This window comes from Spea bombifrons, chromosome 3 (genome assembly GCF_027358695.1).
Source record: "Spea bombifrons isolate aSpeBom1 chromosome 3, aSpeBom1.2.pri, whole genome shotgun sequence".
In the NCBI taxonomy this organism is placed as follows: domain Eukaryota; kingdom Metazoa; phylum Chordata; class Amphibia; order Anura; family Pelobatidae; genus Spea; species Spea bombifrons.
In genome coordinates, this window is record NC_071089.1 from 93,296,581 (window position 1) to 93,310,692 (window position 14,112).

Below are 14,112 nucleotides of genomic sequence, written 5' to 3' on the forward strand. Positions count from 1 at the left end.
AACAGCAACGTTTAACATATCAACGTATTAAATGTGTGGCTACTCTATAGAAATCCCAGACTGAAAAGCATATTTTCATTTCAGATATTTGAATCTGGTTATCTACACCTGAAAATAAAAATGTGAGAAGTTTGTACTGTGTGAAGATACTTTGTGAAAAGAAGGTTAATACGAGTAAATATGACCCCAAAAAGACCTGCAACTCCATTTGGCAAAATATTTATTTATAATAAATCTGTTCAAAAGCAGTTGGTCACATCAGTTTTTCATTTTACATTATTAGGCTATTACAACGGTTTTGATGTATATAAATGAACTGCCTTTTTTATAGTTTACAAAAAAAATAGAACAAAATAAAAAATAAAAAAGGAGAAAAACCAAAAACATTGAAATGACAGCAACAACAAAACACGTGAAAACAGGCAGAATCCTTAAGACAAAAAGGCAAAGCAAGATGAGTGTGTCTGCGCTCAGGCAATGCCGCCGTGAATAATTACCCGTACAAATCCTCTGCCCCATTAAAGTATTCCCACCACTTCTACTGCACGTTAGGGCTCTGGGAAAGGAATCAGACGTCAGGTACAGTAGCAGCTCCAGTCAATTGAACAACAGTACTGCATGTCAACACTGGGAATGGTTTCTGATATAATTCAAGCCGGACACAGTACTTTCAAACCAGATTAAAACAAAACGTTATTTACTCCCACTCTGTAGTTCCTGGTGGCTTTGAGGTCAAGTCATACATTACTCGAGATATTCCAGGGATCTTCTTAATTTCTGTGACCATCTTCAATACAACCTGATATAAGAGAGAACAGCTTAATCTCAAGGAATGGATTATATCCTACATGCATGACACCTATAACACACAGTGGTAGCAACCAAGACCCTGTTTCTCAAGAAGGCCCCCCAACGTGAAGATACACCAAGTTACTTTACTGTGCACAGTCTAAGTGGGACCAATGTTATATTGCCACCGGAGAGCTCTTAGTGAGCCATTACTCAGAACGTCCACCAGGTGGAGTTACTTTTAAAGCTTAGTTGCACTTGAATAAACATTACTTGGACATTGTTGAGAAGTCAGTTTACAGTAAATAAGATACACTACTCCATTTTCTCAGACAGCAGATAACCTAAGCATACGCTCCAGAAGATCATAAAAGGAGAAGCATTAGAGACAGCCTCAATGCTCGCGCACAGCGACAAACATGATTCCCAGCCACCACATGCACTGCATGTTGATGAAATGGGGTGTCTGTAGGAGAATGACGGCAGCAATTTAACAAGAGCAATCTTGTTATGGTTTAATATATTACATATCAAACAATTCAAAAAACGTAACACCCATTATAAATATCACAGACTAGTGAAACATACCTCTTCTGGAATTTCATTGCCTGGGGTAGCTGCAATGCCGGTCATAAAATCACTTGTGATGAAAGTACGAATGACCACCGATCTTTGACATGAAGGTTGCTTTTGCAAAGGATCACGATCAAAATGCAGCGGTGTCAATATGACAGGCATCTGACTGATTTTACCGGCATAACCTGCAGGTGGGAAACATTTTAATAACAGACGGGAAAGCCTAAACAAAACTGTCATGTGTACGATGCAGCCATAACCTTCAGTGTTTCTGGTCACAGGGTGACAATGTTCCAAGCTGCCCCCTTGTTATGCAATGGCGTTATATGCTATACCAAGACCCTCACAACCACCTTTTTAACTTCTCTAATTATATACCTATACACACAAAAGAGACAAATGTATTAAATAAATTACAATAATTAGTAGTTAATAGCCATATTCTTGAGTATAAATTGAGTCTTGAATTAAATGCCCGCTATAGGCTGAATGCTTAGTGATATAGAGCAAAGGTTTTCACAGGTTTATTCTTTCCTTGTGTGTGCTGTGTACAATAGAAGACTGCTTGTACAGCGCAATGTAATGTGCTATAATAAAGCTTTACTTTACTAGATAAGTGGGACCTGGTCTCCCAGTGTAAGTGGTACAAACAAATACAAAAACAGAACTCAAATGAGAGATTTAGGATAGTGACATGCCTTAGATGAAGACCAAGGACTGATTAAGATTTGACCCTTTACAGCAAGAAAAGTGGAAGACTATATGGATTAAATAGTTCTTATCGGACGACAAATTCATAAGGGCATATTTCAGCCATACCCATTGGCACATAAAATCACGCAGTATCCATAGACAAACATTTTCAATAGAATGAGTTTGAGAAAGGTCCTTTACTATTTCAGCATAAAAATGAGGGCTGCAACTACTAATCGATAAAATCAATAATGAAGACCGTTGCCAACTCATCACACAGACGGTCACCGGCTGTGCCTGCTAGACACCGAGGAGTCTGGAGCAAGGGGGTGCAGAGTGGCATATAGGGGGGTATATGGCATATCAGAGGGCACTATGGCATATAGGAGGGTATAAGGCATGTAGGGCATATGGGAAGGGCGGAGTGGCATTTCTGGGGGTTTAACGCATATCTGGGAGGCAGTGTGGCAAGCCTGGGCTCAAATGTTATTTGTTTTGTTCTGCGGTTTGTATTTAACATCCAGTTTGCTCATTAAATTATTTTAAATAAACAAAAAATTTACATTCATTTTTTTTTATCTGATTAATAATAATAAAAAAATAAAATAAAAATCGGTCAACTAATCGATTATGAAAATAATAGTTAGCTGCAGCCCTAATACAAATGTCCTTGTTTGGAGAGCAATGATGACAAAGAAATGGTTTGAGATCAGCGTGGAACAACTTGACCAGCCCGCACGATGCACTGACCTCAACCCCAATGAACATCTTGAGGGTGAATTAGAACACTGACTGTGAGCCAGGCCATGCTGCCAATAATACGGCCTGACTGCTCCAATTACTCTTGGGGAATGCCAATGCTCCCTGTCACTGAATGGAAATGAAAGTAGATCCCTGCAGTAATATTCCAGCATCTACTGGAAAGCCCTCCTTCCCAGAACACTTGAGGCTGTAGCAGCAAAGGAGAACACACTCTGTGTTTTTTTTTCTTTTTTCATAAGTGCATATCTAATTAACTTCTTATCCTTACTCATTTGGGAGAATTCATTTACTAAAATTATATTTAGCTCTAGAGGCATAGTGTCTGCTACAGCTCAGAAAGGTAAAAGGGCATCTGCAACCGAGATTTTCCATTTTATTTGGAAACTTAAAGCTGTTTACACAAACTCAAAGGCACTAACAGGATCAAATCTGAAGTTCACAATCCTACCGCTTACTTACCAGACTCTCTAAGAATATTATGAGCCTCAAAATCCGCCTGCCGTAATGTACTAAGAACTCCTGTTGTTAAAAAGGTAGGAGTAACATCAGTAGGAGATTCTTTGATTGGTGGCCCAAACACATACACAACCCTAAAAAATTAAAATAAAAAAAGGTTACGTTACATACCTTGGACTTCAAAAATAAATTTACGTAAAATGTGGGAAAAAAAAAAAACCCCAAAAAGCAGGCAAACCATTTATAAAAACTGCACACTTACATAGCAAAAAAACAAACAAAAACATGCAAACAGATATCCCGTCCAAGGAAAATAAAAGCACAGAACCAAACTCTTAAAATTGTGGGTAAAATATTCCGGACTCAAGGTCAGTCAGATTAATCGCACCATTATAGTAAAACACAAGTAAAAACATATTTCGCTACCTAAATCCAAGACCGAAATATTAAATGAGAACCCCCTACCTGTTGATATTGTGACACATACGAGGTATGAGACGTGCCAGGTACATTAGGGACTCCCAATGGGGAGCATCTTTACTTGTGATTCCACATACATAACTGTACGAGCGACAGTCACCCTGAAAGGAGGACAAACAGCCTATGTAAAAACAATCACTTCTGCATTCTAGCACATACAGCAATGAAAAAGACCTAACAATTAGTAAGAAAGTTATTCACTGTTAAAGATCGTTATCTTTCAAATTTAGTTTTTCTCCATGAGTAACCATAGAATTGGCAAAAGGGTAACTTATTGGAGTTCCACACTTTATAAAAATCTATCCTATGACTTTTAGGTCTGCCTTCTCTGTTTTATGTGCCTATCGACAGGTTAACTTACTTAAATTTTAATACAGCTATTGAAGCATAAGCTTCACACATAGAAAATTAATTAACTGCTTCCAGAATCCTGGGTCTGACGGATTCATTGGAAGCAACCATCAGCAATTTTATTATTCCAGGACTTCTTGTTTAAGCATTAGCGATATCAATCCACCAACCTGTACTCCAACAGTTTTAATAGGCAACAAGAATGCATTCAGTGAATGTAGACTAGTGATTTGTAGCAGTTTCTCCTGGTCTTCTTCTGACGTACAAGCTTTGACTCTCTGTAGAAGGGTATGCGGCTGCAAAGCGAGGGAAAATCAATGAGCATTAAAAAGGATAATGTTTAAATATACCTTACATGCCACCCGTTTGTAAAACAGAAAAATAATGGAGAGAAACTTTCATCAAAATGGTACCATTCTAAAGCATTATTTCCATAGAAATCAACTAAAAATTTGCCAAGTGCCATAAAACCGTTTGACATTTAAGGAAACGTTCATCCAGCTCCGTGCCATATGGTTGTCACATTTCAGAGGAACCAGGACTTGTATGGTCATATACGAGGATAAGTCTGTAAACTTTAAATTTGTCTCAGCTCTAAAAACATGTATAAGGGAAAAAAAGGTTGCTCCATATATAATGTACTATGACATTTATTAGATATTCAATTAGAATCTATGGTAATAGCTTCAAAGAAAGCATGTTCTCACAGAACAGCTTGCTATCTATCGGCCTTGTGCTGCTATTAACATATTTTTAGCACAATACAGCCGTTCTTTAAAACAGATAAGCTACTTGTGTTTATCTTTGATTCACGAGGATCCTAGAGTCAGTGTCTGAGGGGAAGGCGAGACAAAAATGAAGGGTATTCAAGCAGCATATATTCCAAATATGAAGGTAGAAAAAAAAATCAATCCAATGCAATACAAGATAAACTGCAATACAAAAAAAAATATATATAATTCAAAAGTAATGAGATTTAAAAATCATATTCTTAATGTAAACATATATAACTCATATTGTAAAGAGGAGAGTCACATACACAGACAGCGTACCTTTTTAACGCTAGCAGAGTAATCGGCAACTATTTTCAAAATATTATTTGTTTCAGGAAAGTCTTTACAGATAAAGGGTTCCTCTGCACATATAACACGAATTGCAAGTCCAGGGCCTACAAAAACAAACAGCATGTTTATGGCACGTATTAAACACATGCTTAGACACTTAATGCACACAGTAATAAAGATTTTCCAGGTTACACCAAGTGTAAACAATTGGAAAGGCCAGAGGGTGTAACTGTTCGTAGTTTGTGGTCTTTCTTTGCCCATTAAGTGTAATGGCTTTAGCAATACTTTGCTTAATAGTTTGCACGTCATGGAAGCTGAAGCCTGCTGCATGCCGAGACAGCATTATCCAATACATTTGCCTGCCGTGAAGTGCTCTCCTTTCTCCTTACCAAAGCCTCTTAACTGACTGGACTAAAAACAGGCGGTGTTGCGAGTTTGATTGTGGTGGACCACTGTGATGAACACGGTCACATAACATACCTGGGAAAGGATGTCTGCTGACTAGTTCTTCGGGAAGGCCAAGCTCTCTGCCCAACGCTCTTACTTCATCCTTGTGGAAATCTTTTAACGGCTCAATTACTTTACCCTAGAGGAAAAAAATGGTTTGTGTCATACACCAATAAAATATATGTTACCAAAGAGCAAACAAACAAAATTAAATTTAACAAAGAACACAAAATCAGACGGTACGTGTACACTCAACACTATACCAAGGTAATATTTACTGAGCTGTGCTTGTTTTACTCCTGTATTTATAGGAAAACTGCCAAAGATAAATACACAGTGAGCAGCTCTTCAAGGTTTTGGGCCTAATGTAGTCTACGCTATGTTTTATCACCACTTTCAGTGCTGCCTGGGAACATTACCTCTGTACCCTCTCGGCTCTTCCAAAGACTGGGTTCACTAGGATCTTATTGACCTGCTAGCCAGTAACCAAAGCACTTCGCAGCACAAAACGTGTCCTCACTACACCAATACAGGTCAGCAGTATACAGAGACACCAGGACTTTTGATACAGCTGCATTTCTTGCAATTACGGCAGTCCACTTGTACTCAGGTGAGGATTTGGTCGACCAAGCTACAATCTACCATTCTGCAAATTTATATTTAAATGTCTGCTAAAATAGCAGGAATTTTACCCAGATATACACCAGTGTGCATTTTACTTTCTAACGAAAAAATAAAACAGATAATCTAGAATGGTACAAAATAGTCCAGATATCAATGGCCTTCTTTGATATGAGGTTGCCCAGGTACATAAATATAATAAAAAAAATTATATACATATATGTATAAACAGATAAATTAGTTACCTCTTCCCTCAATTTTCTGATGAGCTCTGTGTCGTTGTGATGTGTTTTAATCACTTCTGCTTTACCGCTGACTATAGTGGATGCACTCTCAATCAAATCTGGCCTTAGTGTGCCTTGCGCAAGGAAGACCTCCTCAGGATTTAGATTTAGTTCACCTATGACCTCATTGGCAATCTGGAGGACAAAATAAGAAAAACACAACGGCAATCAAAACATTCTTGAGAAGAAATATGAACAAGCTAAAAAAAAAAAACCCAAAAAACTAGAATCTCACTCAAATAAGAAATATCCACACATTAAGTTATAAAAACAGTTATAGTAAGTGACTGCGGAATCATTAAGACAAAATGGAATTATCCAAGCACCAATACACTAAAGCTTAATAAAATCTTAGAAATATGTTAGAATAAAATACACACGATAGCACACCGTAAGACGAGTTGAGAACACACACCAAAACGCTATAAATATCTACAACATTAGAGATACTAGTACAATTAGGAAAAACATGTAAGTACCTTTACAAAGGTGTCACCAATGATTTTCCTTTTCTCTTCAGGGTTTGTGGTCATATTAAGGGTCTTACTGATCCGCTTCCGTGGTGTGCGGTCTTCATCTGATATTGGCAATGTTGTTGTACCATTGTAAAATGAATGAGCAGCGTTCACAACTGTGGAAGATAAAAGAAGGGTTAATACCACCCGCCTTAGTTACTTTCACCCATCAACAAACCTTAACAAGCTTAATGAAAGTCACTAAAGCCCATAAGGATTCACCTCAACTTTGCAACACGCTTGGAAAAGTATGAGGAATGCAAACACAATGGATTCAGTGCATTACAGACGGATTCAGTACATTACAGAAGAGGAGTAATTGCAAGCCGTTTACCTTTAACTTGGATGCCCAGCTTTTTTAGAGCTTCTTCCACAGACTGGCTCTCTCTCTTCCTCATAAAACCATTGTCTATATGCACCGCGATAACTTGGTCCTTATTTAATGCTTTGTTCAAGAGAGCTGTACACACTGTGGAATCCACACCGCCACTTAGCAAAACCTGAAACCCACACAAATTTAGCTGATTACAAGACAACAGGCAGTATAGAAATATTCGTTAGCACAGCAGTGCATGTTTTAGGGCACTTGTGTGTAAAAATGAATTATTATAGTTTGGAACCTGTTGATTCCAAACCATTACTAGCATTAGAACACTACCTAGAGAAATACATCTGTACGATTACAGTCCAAACTGCAGCTACCGTATTGTGTTCTTGTTCAAGATTTCATTGATTTCTACTTTTCACAGAAGAGGTAATGAAATCTGGAAAGGTATTTGCTTTTAATCATTTGGTGTGCACTATAATGGTTGGTAATAGAGGTGATATGGATACCGCATGGGCTCAAAAAACCTTTATGATTGGGCCCTTGCTTAAAAGGCAGGCAAAATGAAGAACAGTGTAATCATTCTCCTTGTGCCACACTGCACACAAAGGTGAAACCATAACGTTCATAAACCACACAGTGCCGACACACAACACACCACAAAACTCACCAAGACTTTTGAGGAGCCAACCTTCTCCTTGATCTCACGGATACATTCAATTTCTCGGTTTTGTACAGTAAAGGTACCACTGCATCCCGCTATGTCATACAAGAAGTTTTTCAGCATTACTTTCCCATTTTCCGTGAGGCCAACCTCCGGATGGAACTGCACTCCATAAAGCTTTTTCGCCTCATTGGCAATTCCTTTAAAGTGGAAGAGAAAAACAGAACCCCGGATTAGCAGAAATACACAAAAACTAGTTCCAACCATTTAAGTCAGTTGCTAGGGCGACTATTTTGGGAACTAATCCAATACATATTTAAATGTGTTCTCTCCCTCGCTCACATTGTATACATTCTGATACATACCTGCTACAATGTTCCCAGACTGTGCAACTACTTTAAAACCATCAGCAACTTTGTCGACGCTGTCTCCATGGGTCAACAACACGACTTCCTCTTTCTGCAGGCCCCTATATACACGAAACAAACATCAGCAAAAGGCGAGGATAGTCTATAGGTGCGGCTGAAATAGGAATGGGTCTCCGATGTCTTGTTTAGCTGCAAAAGTGTTCTTTCAACAAAGTGGAACAACATCTTTAAATGAAAGTGGATAATGGCTATAGCTATATTTCTTATCGCAGTGATTGTAGGTTCCCTAAAAACGTAAAGAGATGGGAACGGGAGAACTTTCTATAAGTGATATAGGTAGAAGTGGTGCAATTTTCATAACCCATAAAAATTCTATTATAGAAGGCTACTGGTGCTAAATTATGATAAATCCACATGACGATAGAATTTTTTTTCCAGCTTGATAAATAAGTGTGGGTTGAGATTTACCTGAACAGAGAGCATGTATTATCTATGTTTATACTGAAGACACCATCTTCTCTCACATTTTTCTTATGGACAGTACCACCAAAAACTTTGTTCATCATCTAGAAAAAACCCAACAATTTCAAGTCAGTGAAAAATATTTAAGGGGGGGGGACGTATTTGGAGGTGGACAAAAGTTTTACAGAATCGCACAAAATTATAGCAGACTGCTTGTTTTTACAATCAACAGGAATGAACACCTTAAATACCATCATAAATTAAAAAAAAAAAAAAAAAAACATTCAATAAGGCAATGGTGAAAAGAGTTCCCTTCACTCCCGAGTTATTACAACACGCAGCAGCTGAAAGCAACCAAAGCTTATTTAAATCAATACAGATATATTACATATACACACACGCTACTGTCCAGAAGTTTGGGGTCGCTTAATTGTTTTCATTGAAAACAAGGTATTAAATTGCAAAAGGATCAATTACCCATTTAAACCTGTATTAGCTAAAATAGCGTGCCATTGGAACACAGGAGTGATGGGAGTGATGTCTATGAAAATATTGCATTCAAAATAAGTTGTTTTCAGCTACAATAGTCATTTACAGCATTAACCATGTCTACACTGTATTTCTGTATCCATTTCACGTTATTTTAATGGACAAAATTTGCTTTTCTTTCAAAAACAAGGAGCTTTCTAATTGACCCCAAACTTTTGAACAGTAGCAATATATATATGGCAGTAAGATGGTACCTGCATTCCATAGCAGATTCCGAGAACCGGCTTGCCAATGGCAAATATAGCAGAGTCAAACCACGGAGCATCCTCGGCGTACACAGAATTTGGTCCTCCGGATATGATGATAGCGCTGCAAGGTGGAAAAAATAAGTTTAAAAATACTTATCTACACATTCCCTATTTCTCATTGTAAAGTCATATCATTTCATTATAAAACGTGTAAGATGACCCATTCAATGCAATATAAACAAATGAGGAATGTAAACAGTAGGGTTTCTTATCTAATCTGCGCAGACTCAAGGCTGCAGGACTTGCCAGTCCGTTTATTCCCAGGCGGTACACAGGGCACTGTTTAGCAATGTGCTTCTCATGTCCTCCAAAAACTGAGAAAAGCAGGGGTGTGCAACATTTAAATAATAAAACCTATTTTACTCTGTGCATAACTTCTTGATTTCTACAGCAGCAGCTCATCAGTTCCTGCTTTTGCACCATATGCTAATTTACTGCTCCTGGCAAAAATGTATGAAATGATACCAAGTTTGACATGATTAAAACACTGTTAATTACAGCACAAAATTAGAGGGGGGAAAATATCACACCAAATGTGTCCTGTGTTTTTTTTAAATACACTAGAAAAACATCTTTCCTACCGGAATCCTTGTTCCCTGATTGCAAACGCTGGCGTTTCTAGTGGGAATATTTCAGACTGAACGAAGAACTCGCGCACGCGGCGATCTATGACTTTTCCGTACTGAGCTCCAGCATCGAGTATCACGACAGCTCCCTCGAAGCGATGCTGTCCATCCTTTATTTCAGTTGAGGCTTTATCCAGCTAAAAGACAAACGTTCCAAGTAAGAAGACGTTCTCTGATGACTTATTACTTAACTAAACCATCCAAATGGCATAATAAGCTCAGTTTAGGGCCCCACATATTACAGTACTAGGTAAGCACCTTAATATGCATTCATTTACCTAAAAGAAATAAAAGCTGCCGCAGTTCTCCAGCTGGCAGGAAATCACTGAAATCAATGAAAGCCCCCAACACATTCACACAGAGGGGCTAAAACCCCCTTGAACTCTAGCACAAGGCAGCCGGCTTGCTGTATGTTACATGCGATGCGAGGAATAGAGCTGGGGGGTGGAGAGTAACAGGGGATTCGGATGAACCCCTCCATGCATACACAACAAATACGTCTACGCTCTGTTATCACATTCATGTAAGTGCATATGATGGATTAAAGTCACATGTAACAGCCTCGGGGAAGCTACAATAACGATTGGATGCATAAACTAGTATTCAATGCATGCACCATGGCATTTGAATCTGGAGCAATCACCATGGCAACCAGTGGCACATACCTGTTATTTGCTCTACATCTAAAGGGCCGGTATTTTTTATTGAAGTCAGAACATTGAGAAGGAAGTAATTACGGTTCCGGCATGCGATTACTGTGTGTGACAAAGCGACGACTGTGTAATGCGTTCCTGTATGTTATATGTTAAAAGGGGCCATTATTAAATTACACGCCGCTAATAAGTCACATTGCAAACATGACGGGAGGATGTGGATACACGCCGGTGAGCATGTGATACCCCGGCAGATACGATTCGCAACACTCATTACATGTTCTCTAAACGAACTTATCCTGCCCAAAGTGGTGGCGACCGGTGCCATACAGCTGAAATAGATGAATGGAAAATAACGTTGTGTATTAGCCCATGGCTATAGAAACCTACTATGGCTTCACGAGTCCGGAAGACACACATTAATTATAAGATAATGCTGAGTTATGTGCCGCCTGGCTCCCAGAACACGTCTAGCCCAGTGTTTGCCCATTGACAAAATAAAAAGTTTGATGACTTGGCCGCTGCATCAGCCCTTAACTAAGTATCTGAGTAGCGATGACCAGATGAGTAATGTTTTAATTCACCGGCAACTTAAAACATGTCCACCGTACACTTCTGCAAAACCTGCACCTGTTCTGTTACCTTAAAGGGGCCACGCGGAAAGCATAGGCAATGTGCTGACTTAACAGCGCTGACGTATACCGATTAATCCTTTTATTATACAAGTTTAATGCTTAGAAGCCATACATTAGATTGAAAGCGAAGGATATTTACATGGGCTACTGCAAAATATTCATCAATGGAACTATTCTCCCTGCACCAATAACTAAATAACCCTTAGAAAAATTGCTAGAGAGATATGATCAAACTTCATGAAAGCTGGAATGGGCTTTATTTGTCCTGTAAGGACCCCACAGCTTACAAGGGCTGCAAATATAGCAAGTCAGAAAAAATATTCTAAGAGCAAGAGATGCACTATGAATATTCCTTAAACGTTTTAATCTTATCAAGCAGGAGGATTGTAGGAAATAAAGTGTTCTGTAAGAACAAGCAAGCATTTGTGACCATTCACTATCTACAACAGAAACAAATTCACGTCGTCTGCACTTAAACATAAGATGTACACAGCGTGTCTGAGAAATACTAGAGATCCATCCAAATATACTAATTAATAATGAATCGAGACTCGCATCTACATGCCCGCTTAGGGACACGTTTAAATGGGGATTTTAAAGCTTGTAGAACGTCACCGCCATCGATCCAGTGTCTTTATGCTTTGTTGGTGCCTTCAAATAAAGTCTTTCACAGATCAATATGGTTTAGATTTTTTAAGTGTCATGCAATTCTAGCATTCGATCTAACATGCAGAAGCACTGGTGCTAAAGGTCACTGGATGTGTTACCCAATGCAATTAATTGAATATGGGGGGGGTGTGAGTCTTTTAGAAGAGCAGCTGACAGTTAAATTATTTGCACCCATTTATTAACCTAGACCGATGCTCTGAGAAGTTATCTACATCATGCCTAAGGCACCCACTGGGGTTTCTGTTCTTTTATACATTGACACAGATTGCAGAGTTAGGAAAGAGTTAAATTATTCCTAGCATTTCATTTACCAGAGAAATAGATTTTTTATTCTATAACTAAACTCCTAAACGGGAAGATCACCGAAACTCGGTAGCCGTTCAACTGGCCAACAAAACTCCGGGAAGCCCCTAAAGACACACACGTGTTCCTGAGATCGTCTGCACTCACCGACTGATCGCATTCTAGCCCTTTACCCGGGCGCTATTCTTACCCGCTAGGGTCGAGGGGGGGGGACACACAGATGCGTGCTGCCCACGTGGTTAGGGCTGCGATCGCACAGAGCCCCGTGGGAAGCGGCAACTCACCCATTACGGCGATGCGTTAACCCTCCCAGCGCGGGAGAGAAGAGGTTAAGCTGCATGCTGGTCAGTACGGATGCTCCGCACATGCTGTTAGTAAACCGCACGTGTGTTTTGCATCCCCAGGGGGATTAAAGAGTCACACCCGGCACACACGCCAGAGGACCAACTTCTATTCGTATTACCGATGGTTTGGACAATTATATAAGCGGATCATTAACCCTGAAAGGGCCGCCGGCAGACATGTCAAGATAGCCCATGGCTTCCCGCATGACAGATGGGATGACATGGCCAGGCACAGGGCAGTAAGAATGTCCCTACTAGGCCAAGCTGGCTACTGTACAGCACACTAAGGCAGAGTCAGCCAGGGTGCCCCGGACAGAGGGGGTCCTACATGGCTGCAGCCCGTGTCCTGGCATGCCCTGGGCACTGACAGGATGGCAGGAACATAATATACACAAGGCCTCAGCAGGGCACTTATTTTTCATCCCTACCCCAACTCTACCCTGCCTGGCTGTGCGACCCGACACCGCACCCCACTCCCAACACTGACCTTGGAGTCTCCGTTACACAGAGCCATGGGTGGCCGCGGTGTGGGCGGCTGGTCAGAGGGTGGCGAACGTCTGCGTGAGAGCTAAGCTTTGGCGCCGGAGAGAATGGTGCTTGCGAGTATGTGATACGCAGTCTCTCCGCCCCCTTCTCGTCATCCTCCTCTAGGTGGAGCTCTGGAGTAGAGACGCGCTTAGCTTAAGGTGAAGCGTGGGACGCCATGTTGGATTCGGGACAGAGAACCGATTTCTTATTAACAGTTGCGATAGGTTTAAATGCACTTGCTTTTTGGTGAGCGGCGTTTTACGACTTCTTCTAAAACAGTGGTTGGCTTACGGTGTAAAATGTTTACCGAGGTCTGCCACAAAATGTATCTGAACAGTAGAAGAACGTATTTTATTTACAACCAAGCTGGAAATTTTACCATAACAAAGATGGCTCCTTCGTCGTCATGTCGCGTGAAAATCCTTGACGGGTTCCACCGAATGTTTTAAGGCCCCGAGAACGCACAGATATGTGGTATTATTCGTAAAAAGTGTTTGTAATGATGTGAACAGCTTTTTACTGGTCACTGGCGCGTGTGCGGATACGAGCTTTGCCTAATTGGCTCTTGTTGTGAAGACACAGTTGTGATTCAGTATTGTGTCTCAGGTGCTTAGAACACCCTGAACGACCCTACGAATTGCTGACTCGATCGTTTTATGTGTGCGGCTGGCATTTGATTGGGCAGCGATGTAGTCCTGTG

At 40.1% G+C, this 14,112-nt stretch overlaps 1 protein-coding gene across 1 annotated transcript; it reads right to left on the minus strand.

The window, feature by feature from the left end:
- Positions 1-207: 207 nt before the first annotated feature.
- On the minus strand, positions 208-13,505 carry GMPS (guanine monophosphate synthase). Its single transcript, XM_053459615.1, has 16 exons — positions 13,372-13,505; positions 10,236-10,417; positions 9,601-9,715; positions 8,864-8,961; positions 8,393-8,496; positions 8,034-8,227; positions 7,373-7,538; positions 7,003-7,154; positions 6,485-6,658; positions 5,652-5,757; positions 5,160-5,275; positions 4,278-4,403; positions 3,742-3,857; positions 3,280-3,410; positions 1,378-1,550; positions 208-799 (listed from the first exon to the last, which is right to left on the minus strand). The coding sequence occupies exons 1-16, from the start codon at positions 13,396-13,398 to the stop codon at positions 698-700; spliced, it is 2,082 nt and encodes a 693-aa protein (XP_053315590.1). The 5' UTR covers positions 13,399-13,505; the 3' UTR covers positions 208-697.
- Positions 13,506-14,112: the final 607 nt, after the last annotated feature.

Coding starts and splice junctions, on each gene's coding strand:
- GMPS (XM_053459615.1), bottom strand. CDS start 13,398: ATGGCTCTGTGTAACGGAGACTCCAAG. Junction 8,497..8,863: donor AATACATGCTCTCTGTTCAG/GTAAATCTCAAC, acceptor TCGTGTATATAG/GGGCCTGCAGAAAGAGGAAG. Junction 7,155..7,372: donor GCTGGGCATCCAAGTTAAAG/GTAAACGGCTTG, acceptor TATCTTCCACAG/TTGTGAACGCTGCTCATTCA.